The 20,976-nt window shown below is 58.3% G+C and overlaps 1 protein-coding gene across 1 annotated transcript; it reads left to right on the top strand.

Annotated features, from left to right (window-relative positions):
* The first annotated feature begins 1,728 nt into the window (after nucleotides 1-1,728).
* Nucleotides 1,729-18,519, top strand: EFHD2 (EF-hand domain family member D2). The gene is made up of 4 exons (XM_067721169.1): nucleotides 1,729-2,113; nucleotides 14,227-14,374; nucleotides 15,574-15,708; nucleotides 16,742-18,519. Exons 1-4 carry the CDS (start codon nucleotides 1,809-1,811, stop codon nucleotides 16,871-16,873), a joined length of 720 nt encoding a protein of 239 aa, XP_067577270.1. The 5' UTR covers nucleotides 1,729-1,808; the 3' UTR covers nucleotides 16,874-18,519.
* Nucleotides 18,520-20,976: the final 2,457 nt, after the last annotated feature.

Here is a 20,976-nt window from a genome sequence, read left to right on the forward strand (position 1 = left end):
TTCTGTTGGGTCCTTGAAGGACACATATGGAAGATATAGAAACTTACCTTTTAAAAGTAGCTGTACCAAGTTGCCCAAGACCAACAGAAACTTAATTCCAAGCTTTAAAAAAACAAAATCGTGTCATTTAAGCTGAACGTCTTTATTGGATACAGAAACAATCTCAAAAATAAGTTAATGTAAATTTCATATTTTCTTGAACCCTGAAGGTTTTTTTGTCAATTTTATTATTTTTAAAATGCCTTTTAAATTAATTCAGCAATATTCTTAAACCGTGGAAAATCAAAAAATATCAGTTGAGGGTTTGTTCTGTGCAAATCAGTCTGTAACAGCTTGCTGGTTATACATTCTCAAGGGCTCTCTGCCTCCAGAGCACTGGTTTTTTAAGCCCTAAGCCCATCTCTTCTCTGCACATTGATGGGTAGGAGCTGCTTCTGCAAAGGGGTCTTGAGCATCACCCTAACATTCTAGAGCAGCGGTCCCCAACCTTTTTGGCACCAGGGTCCGTTTTCATGGAAGACAATTTTTCCAAGGACGGGGGCGGGGTGGGGGGGAAGGTTTCGGGATGATTCAAGCGCATTACATTTATCGTGCACTTTATTTCTATCGTTATTACATCAGCTCCACCTCAGATCATCAGGCATTAGATCCCCGGGGGCTGGGGACCCCTGTTTTAGAGAATAAGCACAAAGCACAGTAGTGATTCTCAAACTCCCCTGGGTGTCTGCTAAAAATGCAGATTTCTCGGCCCCATTCCAGAGATCAGTTTTGCCGGTCTGGATTGGTGCCTGGGAACCTGAATTATTAACCAGCCCCACTCCTCCCCCGCAGTGGTTCCGCTGCTGGAGGTCCACAGCTTTGCAGTTTTAAGGTGACAGACCAGACCACAGAGAGAAATTCTCTCTGGTCCCTTCCTGACACCCCATCCCTTGAGCCTTTGAAGAGGACATCTCTTCTCTGGGGTCCCCACTGAAATGGCAATATCAAGATCTCCCTGTCAGTTCCCCTAAAATTAAGTCTCAGACGACCGCGTGGCCCAGCAGCTATTCTGCCAAGTCATTCATGTGATGTGCTGGCCCACAGGGAGAGGGCAAGGCTCTTCTCCCTCTCGCTCTCCCGCTATCTGCGAGGACCTCTCAGGGCTGAGGCCCAGGGCCATATCCCTCGCAGCTGCTGATCCATCCCTCTCCAAAAGATGCAGCAGCTCCACCTGCGGTTACGTCTAAACGGGGGTTCCTGCTCACCGGGTACACCTTCTTCATTACCTCTGCAACCCTCATCGAAAGCGACAGTGTGTAACATTGAGTCGTCTCCATGGCAACCGACAGGGTGTCACACCGCCATGGGATTACGACTCCACGGCGTGGGGATTCCAGAGAAGGGGTTGGGGGCGGCGCCCCCCTGCGCCCCAGACCCACACCCAAACTGCAGGGAAGGACCCCCTCGTCCTTCCCGCCTCGGTCCCCGGCCCCCAGCCCGACCTCTCCTGTTCAGCCGGCACAGTGAGGAGGAGAGGGGGGATGGGTTCTACGGGAGCCCCCCCAACCTTACGGGGGAGGATGGTGGCGGGCCCGGCGCCCCCGGTACACTCTAGTCGCGGAGCTCAAGCCGGAGCCCGAGCCCGCGCGGGGCGGGCTGCGCAAGGCCGGGAGCCGGGGCGGGAGCGGGCGGGCCCAGCGAGGGGCGTAAGTCCCACCTTCGGGGGCGGTGCCTGGCGCTGGGGAGTGTCAGGAAGAGGAAGAGCGCGGCCAGAGGCGGCGCGGGCGCGCGACTAGCAGGGTCCGGGGGCGAGCGCCGCGCGGGCCACCATGGCCACGGACGAGCTGGCCAACAAGCTGAGCCGGCGGCTGCAGATGGAGGGCGAGGGCGGCGTCGAGGCCCCGGAGCAGCCCGGGCTGAACGGGGCGGCGGCGGCGGCGGGGGCACCCGACGAGGCGGCCGAGGCGCTGGGCAGCGCGGACGAAGAGCTGAGCGCCAAGCTGCTGCGGCGCGCCGACCTCAACCAGGGCATCGGCGAGCCCCAGTCGCCCAGCCGCCGCATCTTCAACCCCTACACCGAGTTCAAGGAGTTCTCCAGGAAGCAGATCAAGGACATGGAGAAGATGTTCAAGCAGTGAGTGCCCGCCCGATACGGTTCCCCACCCACCCCGAGAGCCGGCCTCGGCTCCCGAGCCCCCGAACCCTGGACCCCGCGCCGTCCCGGGACCCATGCGGCCAGCCGAGCTCCCCGATCCCTGACACACCAGGGGCGGGGACCCCTGGCCCCTTCCAGATAATCACGAGGCTTCGGGACCTCCTCCCTACCACGCATATGGGTCTGGGGACCCGCGGCCCCTGGCACGCGACCCCTCCTCACCGTGACGCTGCCCCCGACACACCGCACGCGCGCACGCGGAGTGGGGGACCCCGCGGCTCCTTCTAGATAAGCACAGGGGTCTGGAGGGTCCGGTTCTCTGGCCTTGTTAGTGATGCTTCTCCACACGCGCGCACACCGAGATTGAGGACCCCGTGGCCCCCTCTCCCCCTCCTCAGCTACTTGAATTCCCAACCGCCCCCCCCCCACCAAACGCGGGTCTAAAACACACACCCCACCCTCCAGCGCCTCAACAAAGGTGACCATTCCTTTTACTGGGGTCCTTTCATTTACTCTGCTTATCTCAGATCCCTCTCAACGTGGGTTCTGGGCCGAGACCCCTCCCCCGCGTCCCCTCCACTTATTCAGCATCTGCCAGCAAACTGTGTCAAAGACCCTTCGGCCCCTCCCACCTCTGCCCTCATCCACTCCGTTAGCCAGGACCCCAGCCCTTGACCCTCAGGTGATCTCCCCAGGGAGGGACCGCTTCCTCCCTGCCCCTGACTCGGCAGGTATGTACACACACACACACCCGCAGCCACGTCCCTGCAGGGCCGAGTCCCCGCCTCCCTCCGCAGACCGTCCCTCCCTCCTCTTACCCTCGTCACCCCGCGACACCCAGCAGCTTTGCAGTCACTGCCCCCTGTTTTCTGTCAGAAAGGCCCCATCTCTCCTTGCCTCCCTTCCTCCACCGCGTGCCCCCTTCCCTCCCCACACAGGGTCCCTGACACCCCACACCTTCCCATCTGACTTGGCTGGTAGCTCTCACCTCTACCTTTACTCCATCCTTAAATTCCATACCCCATGCCCTCAGCAGGTTGGGCAGGTCCTTCCAGGCCTCTGGGCTTCCCCCTCCCCCAACAAAAAAAACTTTAAATCTCTGTGAAATGACTAGAGAGAAAGGCTTCCAGGTCCCCTTCCGGTCCATCACTGCATTCACCCAGTTGGGATTGAGATGGTCAGCCACGCTGCCCCACCCCGAGCAGTGAGGGGGGCCTGGGGCGGGGGTGAAGGTACTCAGCCCCCCTCCCTTTGGTATTCTTCCCTGCCCACCTCCTGTTGACCATCCCCCCTGCCCCTGGCTGGAGGGGAAAACAGCCCAGGGGTGTGATCTGGAGTAGATCTGGAAGTGGATCCAAAAGGTAGAACCGTCCTGAGGCCAAGTCTCAGGTGAGGGAGTCAGGAGGTCTGGCAGCCCAAGGTCGAGAGGAAGGGGCGCTGACCTCACCTTGGCTGGGGCAGTGTGCTCCGACCGTAAGCAGGAAGCCCCGGGTGGCGGGGGGAGGGTTTTGCAACCCCCCAGCTTGAGAAAGGCTCTTTCCCACTCCTCACTGCTTGCTGTGGCCCTGCTTCTGCATTTGGCCCCAATGCAGAAGAGGTTTTTGGTTCTCAGACCTGGATGGCTGGGAGCCCCATGTTTTTCCGAGGGTCAGCCTGGGGTGGAACTGAGTCCTTAACCCCACTCCAGGCCTCTGCATGGAGACCCCTGGGCCTTGAGGAGCCTGCTTCTTTGGCTCCAGGGTCTTGTCTGGGAGTTCTTCTCAAGTTTCTTCCTGATAAAAGACTGGCCCTATCAGGAGAGCAGGAGTTCCAGGATCGCAGCCTCAATAGAAGGCAGTCAGAACTTCCTTATAGACTCTGCCCCGCCCCCTGCACCCCCCCCCCCCCCCCCCCCCCCGCCGCCCATGAAGTACGAGGGAGATTATTCAAATGCGGCCACCATCAGTGCCGCAGGACTAAGGAGCTTCTCCGTTCCTCCCAGCAGCCCCATGACATAGAACTGTCGTCACCACCATGCCGCAGTTGGACAGTCTGGGCACAGAGCGGTTAGGTAACTTGCCAAGAATACACAGCTCAAAAAATGATGGAGTCATAATCTAAACCCAGGTCTGTGACTCCAAAACCCATGTTCTTCCCTCCTGGGTTTCCCGTCACAGACGTCTGCCTCCACGCGGGGAAACACACCCCTCCAACACCCGCTTCCGTGTGCATGGCTGAGTTTCTCCCACGTGGACCCACCACCAGAGTCATTCTCTTAGGCTTCATCCCCTCTACGCCCGCCAAAAACAAGAAGGAGCTGTTTGGAGACACGCTGAATGAGCAGGGACCTGGGAGGCTGCAGCTTGGGTGGAAGGGGCGCGTGACTAGGGGAATGGTCGTGAAGCTGCATTTGCAGCGCGAGCTCACTTTTTACAGAGGCTGTTTGGCTGTTAGTTTGGCGAGGGGTACTTTGTTGAAAATTGAGGGGAGCTGAACCCCTGGAAGCCCCCTCTTGGCACCACTACTGCCTGATGAGGTATTGGCAGGGGTGAGGGGGGCAGGAAGGGGTCAGGGAGATTCTAGGGAAGGAAGTACCACCCGCCGGGGGCCCTGGCGTGGATGGAAGGCTGCAGATTTTGTATTCAAGGAAACAAGGCTTCACTGTGCCAGCCGAGCCCAGCCCAGCCGAGTCCCGCCTGTGAACAGCCAACAGACGGGCTCTCATGGAAGACAAAACTCGCGTTCTGCTTCTGCTGTCCAAGAGGTGCTGCAGCCTCCTGGGTCCAAGCAGGGCCCAAGGATCACAGCCAAGGCTCTGCTGGGACACTTCCACCCTGATCTGCAGCTCCCATGGCAGAGGGGAGGGGAGCCTGGCCCCCCTGGGAAGCCATCCCCCAGAGCAGAGTGCAGGAGATGGGAGAGGGCAGAGGGAGCTGGGAGCTGGACTTGTCTTGGAGGCCAGGAGCTAGGAAGTGGGGCTTTGTCCTGGCTCTGCCACTCAGTTACCTAGTCTGCCTGCCCCCTCTGGGCCTCAGTCTTCCCATCTGTGAAAGGAGCATGATGTATCTGATGATTCCCAAAGGTGATTCACCAATGACTTCCTTATTTCTGAGTCGTCCGGAACCCTCCCGGATGGCAGAACTGCCTTCCAGGGTCTTCCAGTTCATCCATTCAGTGATCATCAGCAGATACTTCCTAAGGATGGAGATGGAGGGAGAAGAGAGGGGGCAGAGGGAAGATAGACGGGCTTTCCGTCATCGCTGACCTCACGCCGCTGGTAGTTTCCATCTGGGAGAGACCTCCGGGGTTGTCACCAATGCTTCTCCCCCATTTTACAGAAGAGGAAACTGAGGCCCAGGAAAGTGTAGTGACATTCCTGGGGAGGTTTTCCGTGGCTGAACCAGAGCATCCTTATCTATACAGTGGGAAAAGTGGTCCCTGCTTCTCGAGGTGGGGCGGGGGGAGGTGATGCACGCAGAGCTCTGGCAAGGTGCCAGGCACCTGGAGGCACCTGGACTCTCAGTCCTTCCTCCTCTTGCAGCCTCAGGCTGCACCCCTCACCTCTAATCCGACCCTCTGCCCTCCTCTGTCTGCCCATCCATCCAGGGCTGCTCTGGAACCCTCCAGGCAAGGGGCAGCCACCTCTGGCCTGGCAACAGCCTGCGTGGGGCTCTGCGGGGTGATGTAAGCCGAGACCTGCCAGAGAGGAAGGCAGCCATGTAATTCTGAACCCGCCGTGGAATCCGAGGAAGATGTCCTAGTTCCCTGCCCTGCCCAGCCTCGTCCCCAGCCACTTCATCTCATGACCCCTTGCGTCAGAGAAGAGGGGGGCTTCCCTCTCTCCTTCCCACCTTGCCCTCCCCTCCTCTCCACCTGCTACGCCTCCCTGGTGTCGCCCTAGGCTCCTGCAGCTCACAGCAGCACCACCGCCTCGTCCTTCCTGGAGGGCTGTCTGGTGCAGTGGTTAAGGGCAGGGCCTTTAGAGTCAGCCGCCCTGGGTTGGAATCCCAGCCTGGGGCCCTGGGGCAAGGCACGTAAACCCTTCTGAGCCCCGGTTCCTCACCCTGGAACAGGGAGAATAACAGAACCCACCTCACAAGGTTGTGACGAAGTGCCTGGCACAAAATAAGTACTTTCCAGGTTCCCGTCGCCACCATCCCCAGCCCTGGTGGTGGCGCCTAGCACGGAGATTCCTCCACAGAAGCCACTGGCTGACTCTACCTACCCCCATGGAGCTGCCCGGCCTGCCAGACTGTCAAGAACCCTCTTGCTTTGGGCCGGAGTGACGGGGACCCAGCATGAGAACCTTCTTTCCCTCCTGCTGAACCGACACTTTCATTGACGGCTACATATGGCTTTGATAAATAACAAAAATGGGAAACCGAATTCATGATCACTTAACTACGTGGAAGGCAGGTGGCAGAAAAAAGGGCAGCGCAGACAGCAGCCCTGGGATGACACAAAACTAGGACTCCAGCGCCCGTCTGCCACCGCCCGGACGGGGTGCTCTGCTTCTCAGCCCCTGTTTCCCCTGGGGCTAAAGAACCTGCCTGGTAAAGTCCTGAGGATTAAGTTTTAAAAAGTCCTGGGGAATTCCCTGGAGGTCCAGTGGTTAGGACACCGCCCTTTCACTGCCAACGGCCCACGTTCAATCCCCGGTCGGGGAACCGACACGCCTGACCGTGCGGCCAAAAAAAAAAAAAGTCCTGAGCCTTTGTAGAGAGCCCACCATTGTGTCTGGTCTGTGGGCTATTAAAAACATAGATGATGATTTTGAAAAGCTTAAAGTCCATTCCTTTGATCATATTTTATTAAGTTTCTGTGTGCAAGGTCCAGAGAATTAAGGGAAAAATAGAGTTCCTGCCCTCAAGAAGCTTAAAGTCTCACGGAGAGCAGTGGCATAGAGGGGTGGGTCTTTGGGGGGATAGAGAGGATGGGCCCACCGGGCTGGAAACGGCAGGTTCCATTTCTTTATTTCTATGACGAGGACTGAAGTTCTCCTGAGGGATGCCGTGCCGCCGGCCCTCCACAGCCAGCCCCCCGCCGCCACACCCTCTCCTTGTTAAATGGGACCGCCAGGCCCAATGGAGCCTGGTGTGTTATTTCAGGAACTGAACTTCATCCTCACACCAGCCCAGGGAGGTGGGTGCTGTCATTATCCCCATTTGCCAGATGAGGAAAGCAAGGCTCAAGGTTATAATAAGTGGCAGGGCCAGGATTAGAACCAGGTCTGCCTACTGGGAGCTCCCGAGGCCAAGTGAGGGCTGCGTTTATGGGAAAGGAGGAGTCCCAGAGCCTAGGCGGGGGGTGAGGGGGGAGGTCCTCTGGGGGTTCAGAGGTTGGGTCCTTCCCCCTGCAGCAGCCAGGAGCTTGCCTTTCTGGGGAGAAGCCCCACACCCCTGGGGAGGGAGGATTTCCTGGCCTCAGGCCTGTCCTCTGCTCTCCTACTTCCCTTCTGATTCTGAGTCACCTCTCCTTTCCGTCCCCCCAGGGACTTTCGGTTCCCTTTTAGTTTGCACCTTCCTGCCTTCTCTCCTCTGTGCCTCTGGGTTCAGGGCCTGGTTTCGGCTGTAGGAGACCCAGCCCTGCTGCCTAGGGCCCTTTCTGCAGGGCCAGCCTAGCCAGGAGCAGAGTCGCCCTGTGGCCTCAGCAAGGACAGTCCCCACATCCTCCATCAGCCGAGTTCCCTCTGACTGCCCAGCAGCCTGCTCCTCGGCAGACTTCTGCTTTTCAAGGTCTCTAGAGAAGCGAGGGTTCCGGGCCAGAAAGGTGCAGCCTGACGGAGCCGGGCCCAGGGACGCCTGAGCTGTGTGCAGACAGAGGGCCGCTGTGGCATCTCCATTGCAGGCACTTTGCCTCTTGTTTAATCCTGTCTCGGCATCCTGGAAGATGATCATCACCCCTTTCATAGATAAGAAGACCGGGTCTCAGAGAGGGTTCCATGACTTGAGGAGTGGAGACAGGATTTGAACGAGGGTCCTTCTGACTCCCACGTCCCTTTCTCCCATGGGACCCGAAGAGAGCAGCGTCAGTGTCCGCCAGGAGCTTGTTAGAAAGCTCAGAGGCTCAGGCTCCACCCCAGGCCTACTGGGTCAGAATCTGCTTCCCCACCCCTACCCCCCCCACCCCACCCCGGTACGCGGGCCTCTCACTGTTGTGGCCTCTCCCGTTGCGGAGCACAGGCTCCGGACGCGCAGGCTCAGCGGCCATGGCTCACGGGCCCAGCCACTCCGCGGCATGTGGGATCCTCCCGGACCGGGGCAAGAACCCGTGTCCCCTGCATCAGCAGGTGGGCTCTCAACCACTGCGCCACCAGGGAAGCCCAGAATCTGCATTTTAACAAGGCTCACCGGGTGTGCGCATTAAGGTTTAAGAAGCACTGGGCCACCATAGCTGTCTCCCTGCCACGTTACTTAGTCTGGGCAGTGAGGGGAAAACAAGAGGAAAGATTAAGTTAAATAGTAAACACTGGGTTATATTAGACGTTCAGTAAATGTTCTTTGCAATCACTTTTATAATAATTATTATTATTAGGGGCAGGCAGGGAAGGAGGCGGCACAGGGGAGAGCCCGGGAGGGGGGAGACCCACTGCTGAAACTACATGTGGAGGGAGCTGCCCTCCCAGGGTGGGCTCAGCATTAGGTGCTCGAACTTGAGGTTAGGACGCCCCCAAGTCCTGACAGCGCCCAGCAATTGCCATCAGCCTTGGGGGCCCCCACTTGATCCTTGGACTTATCGGAAAGCCGTGGAGGAGGCGTGAGCACCCCCCAGCCACACACTCACCCGTATGCACTCACACACCCTCTCCTTGGCTGACACAGGGCAACAGATCAAGTGTCAGAGTCCGCAGATAGGACTGGAGGAAGTGGTGAGAGGCTGGGCTTTCCCCCCATGAGTCAGGCAGTCTGGGGGTGGGAGAGTGCAGGAACGGATGGGCACTGCCGGCCGTCATCACCGAGCCTGTGGGCGTCCACCTGCACGGGGAGGCGGGCCAAGCCAACCTGCCTGTAACAGCTAGCAAGGCCAAAATATCCCTGTTGTCCAGAACTTTCCTGCCCCAAGCAACCTGCCTTCCCATTTTGCAGGTCAAAGAGTAGAGGCCTAGGAGCCTCTGGGGCCTCCCCAGATAGGATGGAGGAAGACCGGGTCTGTGAATGCTGAGAACAAAGCCAGGTGGGCCTGGGGGCTCAGCGGTCCATAAACACCACTCTCTCCAGCTGTCTGTCCTCCTTGGGACCCCCATGGGCAGAGGGGCCATGAGCAAAGGCCAGGGATGGGAACTAGAAGGGAGAGAATTGGGGTCCCCTATGCTCCCAGATCAGGTGTTCCCACCCTCCCCTTGTGCAGCAGCTGTGATGACTCCTCACTCTGCTCTCAGACTGTACAGCACAGCTGGTGGGTGGGGAGGGTCGTGCGTGAGGAGAAAGTTTCTAATAGTTCCAGAGCCAGAATGTGCTGCTTTAGGTAAGCAGTGAGCTTCCCGTCCTTAGAGGCATTCAAGATGCCAAGCAGGAAAACTGCACTGTGTATCTGACCCTCATGAATGGCTAAATGAGGTGGCCTCCAGTATCCTTCCCAGCCTGAGTTTCTTTGGTGCAGGGTCTGTAGGCATCAAGACGCAGCATAGTAGTTAAAAGCACATGTTTTTCATCAGGTCAGGGTTCTGATCCCAGGTGTGCCCTCGTCAGCTATGGTCTTGGCCCAGTCACTTTCTCCCTGAGCCTCAGTCTCCTCGTCTGTAGTATGGGGATATTTATGCCTGCTTCATGGGGTTCCTGTGAGGATCTGATACGAAACACTTGGCACAGTGCCTGGCACATAGTAAGTGCCCAGCCAAGAGCAGCCACTAATGATAATATTATGAAATGAGGGCAAGCCCTGCATGCTGTAGGAGCCGGCCACTGCTCTCACCCCCGTATCTCCGGGTTATCAGAACCGGGGGAGGAGGAGCCATCAGCCGGATGGGACCTGCAGCCCAAAGGGGCAAAGTCTGCCTGGGTGGTGGCCGCTGCTCCACGTGCAAGGGCAGATGGGAGGGGATTTCGTCACCAGCATCCGGGGCGGCAGCTGCTGAGCCCTCCCCGTCGAGAACTATTCAGGGGGAGGCTCAGAGGGGTGGTGGTTAGGCATGTGGGCACAGCACCAGGTGCAGCCGCCTCCCTCCAGTGCTGGAGAAAAGTGCTCAGCTCCCAGCCCAGGAGCTTTGTTGTCAGTCCTGCCGGACGGAACTGGCCCTCCCAGGCAGGGCCCAAGCCTCTCCTCTCAGCCCAGTCTCCCCCAGCCCTGCAGGCTTGGGAATCTGGGGCCCTCCATGGGACCGCCTTCCCAAGAAGAAAGCAGGCAGGCAGGGAGGAAAGCTTACAACTTTGGGAATCTTGCTTTTCTCCAGCTGTGTGACCCTGGGCTGCTTGCTACCCACTCTGGGCCCCAAGTTCCCTACATGACATGAAGGGGGTAGACCAGGCATCCCGGCGGATCTTGGGTACGGGCTCTTTTCCTGGATCCTCTGAGCCACCTGCAGCCTCAGCTGCGGCTCAGGGAGCGGGCTGAGGGAAGAGAGGCTCTCCCCAGTCAGGGATAGATGCCTGTTTCCAAGCATCTTAGAACACCATTCTCTCCTGGGTTGCCAGTGGTCCTCCTGCTGGTGGCACAGAGGCAGTCTCCCCCTTGGTCACTTCCCTCCCTGTCAGAGGAAGAACAAGAGAGTAATCCAGGACCGAGGCTTCTCTCTCTCTCTGCCCAGCGAGAGAGCAAAAGATTCTGTCCGGCTGTCTCTTCACCTCCCCAAGGGGCGGGGTCCTTGAATCAGGCCTAATGGGGGTGGGGGAGGGAAGTAGTGGGACCTTCAGAGAAGATGCTGGAGGGACCTCTGGGTCATCGTGTCCACCCGCTGCCTCCAGGCCAGTCTACAACAAGCATTTCCTCCCCGCCATGCACCATCAGGACTGGTGCCTGAGGGAGAAATTGTATTTTTTACCATTATTATTCTCAACACCATTTTTACATTATATGTGCAAAGTACTTAACTAGTGTCTGGCACACAAAAGTTCTCAATAGCGCCTATTCTAAAGAACTGCAGGGTTTAAGCACATACTGTGTACTAGGCATTTTACATCCGCAATCTCCTTTATCTCAAATCCCAGAGGTAGATGTTACCGTAGTAGTACTGTAGTTAGCGTGTAATGATTAAGTACTTATTGTGGGCCAGCCTCTGTGCTAAGAATCTGGGTGGATCATCTCTTAACTCTTGCCGCAAGCCTGGGATGGGTCTGATCTCCATGATGTCAGTGGTTCATAGGGTCATGTGACTTGAGCAGCGTCACCTAGCCAGCAGGTGGCAGAGCTGGGGTTAGTCTCAGCAGAGCTGCTGTGAGCACAAACCTCCAGGGTTTACCCAGGAACCTGGCTGATCCAATGACCCAGAGCCCACCCACGTCACAGCCCAGGGCACATGGTAGATGTCCACTCCCCCGGGGGCCTTGTGGGAACAACCCCCTCCAGTGTGGCCAGCCCCTGCATTGTCCCCCTGGGGGCAGGAGCCCGGAAGCAGTCATTGATTGATGCTTGATTGACACAGGCAGCGGTTCACGCCGCGGTTTGAGCTGCAGCCCAGCCAGGCCTGGGAGCTGCCAGAGACCGAGATCCAGAGCCCAAGTTTCTGTCCAAGTTTGGACACTTTATCTGCACTTCCTCTGAAACTGAGCCACCCCTGGCTGCAGGAGTAACCCTTGAGCAGTAAATAAAGCTGAGGTTCAAGAGAGGCAGGTGGGGCGGTGGAGAGAGTAGAGTGTGGGCATCACGGGGGGGGCGTCTGAACCCTTGGCCAGTGCCCAGACCTCTCCAGCCCCTGTCCCCTAATCAGTCACATGGGGACATAACTCTGACCCCCCAGGATTGCTGAGCGCAGAGAAAAATGCCTGGCACATAGTAGGAGCTTCATAAAAGTAACAAAGTCTCGTGATAGTGCTGGTAGCTGCAGCTTCTGGAGCCAGCGCTGTGTGAAGTGCTTGTCACGTGTGAACGTACCCAGTCCTCGCAGTGACCTTACGGAAGAGTCCCATCATACCGGGGGTTCTCTGCCTTGTCTCCTGGAGCCCAAGCAGTCTGCTCCAGCCCTGACATGTCGTCATTGGAGCCCGAGTTCAGAAAGAGGCGGGGGCTTTGTCTTCCACAGGGACGCTGAGGAGGGGCATCCACGTGACTTGCCCCGGGAAAGACTGACTCCCTCACCTGGCCACGCTCCAGGGCTGCTCCAGTACCGGTCACTAAGGCTCATGCAGCAGCCACCCAGCCCCTTACCACTGGCAAACAGGCTCCAAAGATGGAAGGGGGGCGGGGCTCCACCGTGTCCCCCACAGGGCCCCTTCAGCTCTAAGCGGAGCCTGGACCACGGGATCGTTGGCCTCCCTGACCCTCCCGAGTCCCACAACCCTCCACCACATCCTCTCGCATCTGCTTCCGCCTCGGCTGTGGCCACTGCTCTCACCCCGGACCCTTTCACCCCGTGGTGGGGAAAAAGGCCTCAGGACCCTGTGTTCCTGTAGGGTTCCCAGAGACCTATCTTCCGGTGCTGCATCACTTCCAACCACTGACTCACTTGCTCGTGAACTATTTTTACCCCTTGCACAAATGCTCTGCTCAGCGCTCCAGGCAGATGTCTCTGTCCTGCTGGCAACCCCAGGACATGAGTGGTAGGGGGTGGGGGGGTGGGGCCCAGCAAATGTGCAGGTTTATGAGCCCTACTGACGTGGGGTAGAAGCCCAGCCCCTTCCTTCACTGCTGTGTGACCTTGGGCAGGCCACTTAACCTCTCTGAGCTTCCATTATAAAAGAAGGTTATTATGAAGATTAAGTAAAATAAAGTATGGAAATTTCCCAGCACAAAGATAGGTTTCAAAAAGTGGTTGCTGTCAGATGTCCACAGTCATGTGAAGCTTATGTGTAATTAGAGATGGGTGAGGGGAATTGGGAAGCCCTGTAGAGGCCACAGGAATGAGATGTGTGTTTGTGTAGGAACTCCAAGTCTCCAGGAAGTTTCTGGAACTCAGCCCCTGTATGTCATATTGCTGTCACCAGCGCTGCCACCCAGCCATCTTGAGGCCTCAGGGACCGCACAAGCTTCTTTAGGCTCAGAAGGCCCATGTGACCAGCGCTGAGATGACTCTCCCCAGCCCACCAGGAGACAGGCAGGGCGGTTGCTTGGTTCGCCTTCTGATAAGAGGCCTGGCTGGGCGGCGGGAGCAGCACCCACATCTGCCATGCTGTGTGCTCCCGGCACAGGCAGCACCTCCCCAGCCAGGGCACGGGCCTGGAGCCCAGCTCTGACCCAAGCTCTTACCACAAGGAAGCCAGTCGAGCGAGACGTTTCGACTCTGCCCCTCACCCTGTCCCTCTCTCTGCCAGGCTGTTGTGGTAGAAAAAAGAGACCTGAAATGTGCAGGACAGAGGCACGGTCATCACGTAATCACTGTTCCAGGCCTTTCCAGCCACCCAGCTGGATCCCTGCCGCTCACTGCAGGCACCCTGCACAACTTGTTCCCAGAACACACCCCAGGCCACCTTCCAGAAAACTAGCAGTGGCCCCTCCCTCCTGTGACCTCTGGCCCTACCCTGAGACATGTGGTACCTTCTGCTTCCTCCTGGGTGGGAACAGGGAGAGGGGGGAGAGATGGAGCCAAGATGTCCCTCGAGTGCCTGTGGAGGTACCTGGAGATGCTCAGTGAGTTCTAACTTAAGGGCCTCCCGTCACAATCCTCACCCCCATGGTATTGTAAATTCTCCCTCCCTGCTTGTTCACATCTCATTCAGTAGAGAGGGGCTGTGGTTTCCGCTGCCTTGTGTAGCAGGTAAATTTGGCCAAAAGTTAGCACTGTTCAACATGTAGGAGGCTGCCAGGTCACGTGGTGAGCTCCCCATCATCAGAGGTAACCAAGCAGTAGCTGGGCCTCAAATTGGGAGTCCACCTGGGCCGAGGTCCTCTCCAGCTGTGATAAGATGACGTGTTGGTGGGAGGCACCTTTTGAGCCCCCAGGCTCCTTGTACTCTGGCTTATGACCACTCTGGTCAGGTATGAGGTGGCAGGATGTCCTTAGGCCTCTCTCTTTGCGCTCACAGGTACGATGCCGGCCGGGATGGCTTCATCGACCTGATGGAGCTAAAGCTCATGATGGAGAAACTTGGAGCCCCCCAGACCCACCTGGGCCTGAAAAACATGATCAAGGAGGTGGATGAGGACTTTGACAGCAAGCTCAGCTTCCGAGAGGTGAGCCCCACTCCCCGTGGGGGGCAGCACCGGGGGGTGGGGAGAAACTAATCCCTCTTTGTCATTGAGCGACTTTGTCCGTGAACGGCCACTGTCGAGTGGCTGATGGTTGGCTGAGTGAGGTGTCAGCGGATCCTAGAGCAGGTACCTGGGGAGATTCTGAGATGCCTAAGTGAGACAGAGGCACGTGCGTTCCTTCACGCAGTGAGCACTGCTGGAGTGACTTCTGTATACCTGACCCCGTGTGGGCTGTGGCAGTACAGAGAAAGGCCCTGTGCTCCGGGGGTCCTGGCGTGTAGAGGGGGAGATGCTCAGAGAGGAAATAACAGGATGCTGTGCTTCAGGAGAAGAGGGGACAGATGGGGGAGGGACATGCACTGCAGGTCCGAGAGGAGCCAGGCGCTGAGCTGGGTGACCTCACACTCCGAATCTCACTCAGGCCTCACTCTGAGACAGGAGCCACGAACGAGCCTGTTTGCTGGAGGAGGAAGCAGAGGCTCAAGGCCAGAGAGCAAGGGCCCTGGTCCCCGGGCAGCATAGGGTTAAAGGCCAGAGGCGGCCTCTGGAGAGTCAAGGCTCAGGCTGGGCCTCGGAGAACTGGCAGGAAGCACAGAAGAGGCGGGGCGAGAGGAGGGGGAGGGGGGCGCCTGGGGGAGCCGAGTCCAGGGAGGAAGGTGCGAGCAGCACACGGTGATGGTTTGGAGTCCGGACCCGGGTTCAAATCCTGCCTCCATCGCTTTCTGGTGCTGAGATTGGGGCAGGTTTTTTCTTGCCCCTGAGCCTTCCTCGCTCTGTAAAATGGGCAGAGCCATGTACCTTTAGGACTCAGTAAATGGAAGTTAGAGCGGATTGGTTTGGGGAACAGGGGAAACAAAGGTAAGAGGTAGGTTGAGGCTTTTAACGGGAGCTGAGCATGGGCAGAGCAGCCTGCAGTAGCCCCAGTCCTGGGGGTGGGGGGCAGGAGACAGGTCACCTAGCCTCCCATCGTACAGATGGGCAAACCAAGGCCCAGAGAGGGAGGGACGCGACAGCCTGTGCAGGACACAGAGCATGGAGGACGGAGAGCCCGGACCTCTAGCTCCCAGGCCTGTGAGTACCTCCTTTCCGGGGAGGCCTGCAGCTGGCCCCGGGTGTGGGCAGGCTCTGGCCCCTTTCCCTCTCTCCCTGACAGCATCAGTGTTCTGTTCTCCCTGCTGCAGTTCCTCCTGATTTTCCGCAAGGCAGCGGCTGGGGAGCTGCAGGAGGACAGCGGGCTGCACGTGCTGGCCCGCCTCTCCGAGATCGATGTGTCCACCGAGGGCGTCAAGGGGGCCAAGAGCTTCTTTGAGGCTAAGGTAAGGAATATGGGAGGAGGTGTGGAACCCAGACTGGGGTTGCCCTGACCCCCACGTGAGGACAGGTGTGGCCGGGGTACTCCGGGGCCCTGAGTTAGCTTAAGGGTCAGCACGTCCCCTTCCTGTCCCTGCTGAGACCGCAGACAGGAGGTGGGGAGCTGACGCCCCTCCTGGGTCGGTCAGGGCCCACGGCGCTCCTGGCTTCTGTCCCCTCCTGTCCAGCCTGTGATCCTTTCCAGCTTCTCTTTCTCTCCCTGCCCCAGAGGTGGGTAAGGGAGGGGTGTGTACTCTTGAAGAGGTGACAGGGGCCCCTTTGAGCTGCCCCAGCCCTGTACCCGGAGCCACTACCCGCAAAGGACTGGGCCTTAAAGAGTGGGCCCGGGAGACAGGAAGCAGGCCCAGAAACACAGCACTGGCTCCCGGGGCCTCTGGGAGACACTAGCCCCGCCAGCCCCAGCCGGGAGGGAGTATGATGGGCCCCAGAGGCCACCGCCGTGCACAGTACCCTCCCCTTTCAGCACACGCTCAGATGCAGGGGACAAGTATGGTTCCTGGATCCTGCCCTTCCCGGGCCCCGGGGCCCCTGCCTGTTCTTGCTTCTCCCCCTCCCCATGTTAGCTAAGAACATTCCTTCTGAAGGCCTCCTCCCACCTCCCTCTGGGCTTCTAGGGTTGATGGGATGTTTCCGGGTTCATCAGTGAACCCAGTGCATCTGGGCTTCCCAGGACAGGGGACAGGGTAAGAATAGCAGCTTCGGAAGCTCACATTTCTAGGACCCGTGCTCTGCAGCAGCTACTGAATATGTCTTCTCTCTTTCAATCCTCCCAACGTATCCATGAGGTCGGAGTTACTGAGCGCCAGGCTGTAAGTGGAAGCAGTGAGGCTCAGAGAGGTGACTGAAGTACCTGGCCCAGGACCAGGCTAGTGGGAGGCAGAGCTGTGTGTGCATAGGGGAGGGGGACAGCGGAACCAAAAGAGACCCCAGAGAGAGCCCCTCCGGCCCTGAGCCATTTCCCCCCCGACCCCACCCCAGGTCCAGGCCATGAATGTGTCCAGCCGCTTCGAGGAGGAGATCAAGGCAGAGCAGGAGGAGAGGAAGAAGCAGGCGGAGGAGATGAAGCAGCGGAAGGCCGCCTTCAAGGAGCTGCAGTCCACCTTCAAGTAGCGAGGCTGCGCCCCACCGCCTGGCCCCGGCCCCGGCGCCCAGTCCCGCGGGCGAGGGTGGCGAGGGCCGGCAGACCGCAGGCCAAGCCTGATCCTCGGCTCTGTCTGAAGGGACCATGCTAAAAAGCTACACGTGTCTGTGAACAAGCCGGCTGAGGGGTCTCCCAGAGCGGCTCGGCCCCTCCCCGCTCCCTTCCGCTGTCCCTGAGGCCCTGACACCAGCCGCCTCCCGGCCTGGCCCAGCCCTCCCTGGCCAGTCCTGCACCTCTCGCCTCCTGGCCGCCCACTGCCTGCTGCAGCCGCTCCTGCTTCTGGCTCTAGGGCGCTCCCTGCCGGTGGGCTGCCTGCACATACACTCCTCCCTGTGCCTCTCCCTTTCCACCTCCTCCTCTACCCCCGCAGAGACCACCTGCCCTTAACCCACAGGCTGCACTGCCCCTGGGGCCCTCGAGCGCCCCCCCCTTGACTGGGGGAGCGACAGGTGGCAAGGATCGTGGCCGGCCCCATAGAGCTGATGGGTGGCACCCAGGCTCCCCATCACCAGCACCTGTTCCTCTGGCCCTGCCTCCTCTCTCTGCTGGAATCAAGGGGGGGGCTTCTATCTTGGCGAAGGGACCCAGGCCCCTGGCACCCCATGCTGGCAAGGAGACCCCAGCTCTCTGGGGCCCAGCCAGGCAGGGTGAGGGGGCAGCTGTGCCAATCTACCTCAAGGGCCCACACTCTGCCGGCCATGCCACGGATTGTGGGCAGGGAAGGCTCTGAGGGCAGAAACACCAGTCCCTGGTCCCCTCCACTCCCCCCCGCTTTCCCTGGCCCTGAACAGCCTGAGGGTCTCTGGAGAGAAGAGGGTGGGGAGGAGGGATTGGCCCCTTCATAGGGAAGGAAACCAGCACGTCTCCATTCTCCAGGAGGCGTCCAAGAAGTGCTTTAAGTGGGACCAGGTTGTGGGGAGCAGGGGGCCTGGCTCGGCTCTTTCATGCCATCCTTCCCCAAGTGACGTTCACCGCCTTGTCACCAGCAACGGGACATGTCCTGTCACACCCACCCCCTGAGGGAGCATGGGGACCCCAGCCCTCCCCGTGCCCATCCCCAGATGGGCCGTGGCCAAGCCTGTGCCACCGGCCCGGCCCTACGCGGCTCCCGATGTGCTCGCTCACGTGTGTGCGTGTCTGTGTGTACGTGCGTCTGTGTCCATTGCTGTGTCGTGAAGCTGTGCCCGTCCTCCAGTCCAAACAAGCGCGTGGCCGCTGAGGCCACAGTTATGCAACTTTCAGTGTGTGTTGTGACAGCGTCACTGCTTTTTAAACTCGGTAACCCTTTATTTTAGTAAAATGCCCCAAGAGTCCACAAAACTCCTGTTGGACTTGCAGAGTTGGACTTGCAGAGGTTTTATTTTTTTGGCCTTAGAATCTGCAGGAATTAGGAGGTACTGACCCCAGTGCAGCAGCCTTGGCCCTGGATTGCGTTTGCCTTAGCGGATATGTTTATACAGATGAATATAAAAAGGTCTTTTTCTTTTGGCCTATTGCTTTTTTTTTTTCTCTCTCTTCCCTTCTCACCAAAAAAGAAAAAGGAAAAAAAAAAAAAGGCTACTTCTTCATTCGGTGGTACGATTATTTTTTTTAACTAAAATAAGATAAAATTCTATATTCTTATGTGTGTGTGGTTCTTGTTGGGGTGGGAGAGGGGAGGGGCTGGGAGAGGAGCGGACAGGATGAGGTCACCTGGGTGCTGGGGCAGCACTGGCTCAGGTGGCTCCCATGTCATTTCAGAAGCAGGGAGAAGAGGGACTCTTCCTAATGGGAGGTTGAGTTTGATGCTCACCTGCTGTCACCAGGGGCTAGTCTAAGCTCTTTATATGTAACAGCTCATTTCATCTGCACAGCCAGCCCAGGAGGGGGCTGGGGGTGCTGTGTTATTCCCAGATAAGAACAGAGACACTCAGAAAGTCTCCCAGAGGCACACAGGCAAGCGGGGCAGCTCCAGGCTGCTCGGTCCGCAGCTCGTGCCCCTACCCATCCAGCCGCCCTGCCTGGCAAGTTCATTCAGAGGAGGACATGCACCAGGGGTGGCACCGAGGCCACGGGGATTCTGGATTGAGGCACCCTAGAGCCCCCCAAGACTCTCTGCCACACTCAGATGCACCCCAAGCCTCCCCCGAAGACGGGTGGTTGGATGAAAGGCAAAGAGCCAGGTGATCCCTGGGTAGCTTTGGACAGATCAGGCTCCCGCTGGGTCTCAGTCACCCCATCTGTCCAATGAGAGGGTCTCAAAGTCTTCCCAACCCTTCGGTTTCCAGGTAGGGGGTCCCCCGTCCGTCAAGTGCACCCTGAGTTGGGGGTGCAGGAGTTTGAGATTAGGCTGGGCATCGCTGCCCCCGGGTGGACATGGGTGGTATGACAGCAGCCAGGATGCCCTCCACCTCTGGCTTCCTTACAGGCCCTGCTTGGAGAAGGCTGCGTCCTTGAAGTGTATTTCCTGAGAAAGGCCACTCCCACATGCCACCTGTGGCCTGAGATGCCACCATCATTAACACCACATGTTGGGTTAAGCGTCGCCCTTCAATTGCCTTCCCAAGGGCAGAGCATCAGAACCCCTGACATGCTAGCAAAAGGGTCTCAGAACTGAGGGACAGAGGATACTGACAGGGAAGGGCTAAAATTCAAGCCCCAGAGCCCCCGCCCAGCCGGCCCGGTGGTGGATGTGGGCCTCCAGCCCTCAGAATGTGAGGGACACAGGCCAGCGGTCCCACGCCAGGCCCTCCACCATCAGATCCAGCTGAGAGGAGCCCCAGCCTCGGCCCACACAAGACCTCCCACTCCCAGCCCAGGCAGAGGGCACGGGAGGAATAAGGAGGCCTGGAGTGATTCAGGGACCAGGAATGGGAAGGGGAGACGGCTCCTCAAACCCTGCCCATGTCCCGTGCTCTCAGTAAGCCCCCCGCCAAGTCCCGGTCCCCATCACCAAACCCCAAACCCCTCACTCGGCCCCCAAACCCTCTCTCAACACCCAGTACTTTCATCTGACTTTGAGGAGAAACACTGCCAGGCCCCAGGCCCACCTCCTTAGTGGGTCCCACCCAAGATGTAACACTTGCCCCCCGAAAGTCCTGTCCCGGCAACTAAAAATTATGGGCCCCGGTCAGTGGTACCTGCGCTGTTTCTCAGGCTCTCACCAACAGCCTCCCCGCTTGACTCCCAACCTTGGCATTGCTTCTCCTGGCATTCCCTTCCCCTGAGCCCAGCCTCTGCCAAGTCACCCATGGTTATTTTTCCAGCACAGTCTGGCCCTGAATGGCTGGGGGACATTAAGTGCCCAGATCCTGGGAGGCCCCGCTCCAGGCCCTGGAATACACGAGCTTCAGCGGGATAAGGATGAGGGTGTCTGGCATCGTCACAGTCTCAAGTCCTCATGTTCGTTTTGGACATGGAATCTGCAGAGAAGCCACCCTTTCCCACCTGCCCCCTATCAAGCTCCCACCCAGAACTCACGTCTTCTCGTTTGGGGCTCCCAGCTCTTGGCCCAGAACACTCCAAGGAACACTTATCACCCAGCCAGGCAGGGAGGTCCAGCAGTGCTGAACAGGGTCTTATCCTCTCTGTGGCCCCAGCCCTAGCACAGCGCCTACGCACCGGAGCTGCTCAGTGAGTCTGGGAAGAATGAAGGAATGAAGGGCTTCTGTGTACCTGGTAAGTCAGTGCCTCACAGTGTGGGCAGGCAAGAGTCACAGCTTTAAGTTAACCCAACACCAAGCCCCCTGCCCTCCAATCACAGCAATCCGCTCCCCCAGGGCGCCCTTCTGCAGTTATTCGCAAGTCCCCCTGGGGCTGCTTCTTCAATCTTGGTGGCCAGAAAATCAGGTCAGCCAGCCGAGTGTCACCACCATAACTTTAGGCATTTGGGCCCCTGACATGCGGAGGGGCCACAGCCAGGGCCAAATCGTCCATCAGTACGGTGGGCGCAGTGCCTGGAGCCCACAATAACTTTAAGGCCCACAGAAATGTTTTAGTTTCTCTTAAAATTGGCAGGAAAAAAATGAATAGAATCCGAACTGGATTATACTAGTCTTTATACCCACGCAGTCATAAAACATAAAATTCTTAA

The sequence above is a fragment of the Pseudorca crassidens genome, chromosome 2, assembly GCF_039906515.1.
Source record: "Pseudorca crassidens isolate mPseCra1 chromosome 2, mPseCra1.hap1, whole genome shotgun sequence".
NCBI classification, from domain to species: domain Eukaryota; kingdom Metazoa; phylum Chordata; class Mammalia; order Artiodactyla; family Delphinidae; genus Pseudorca; species Pseudorca crassidens.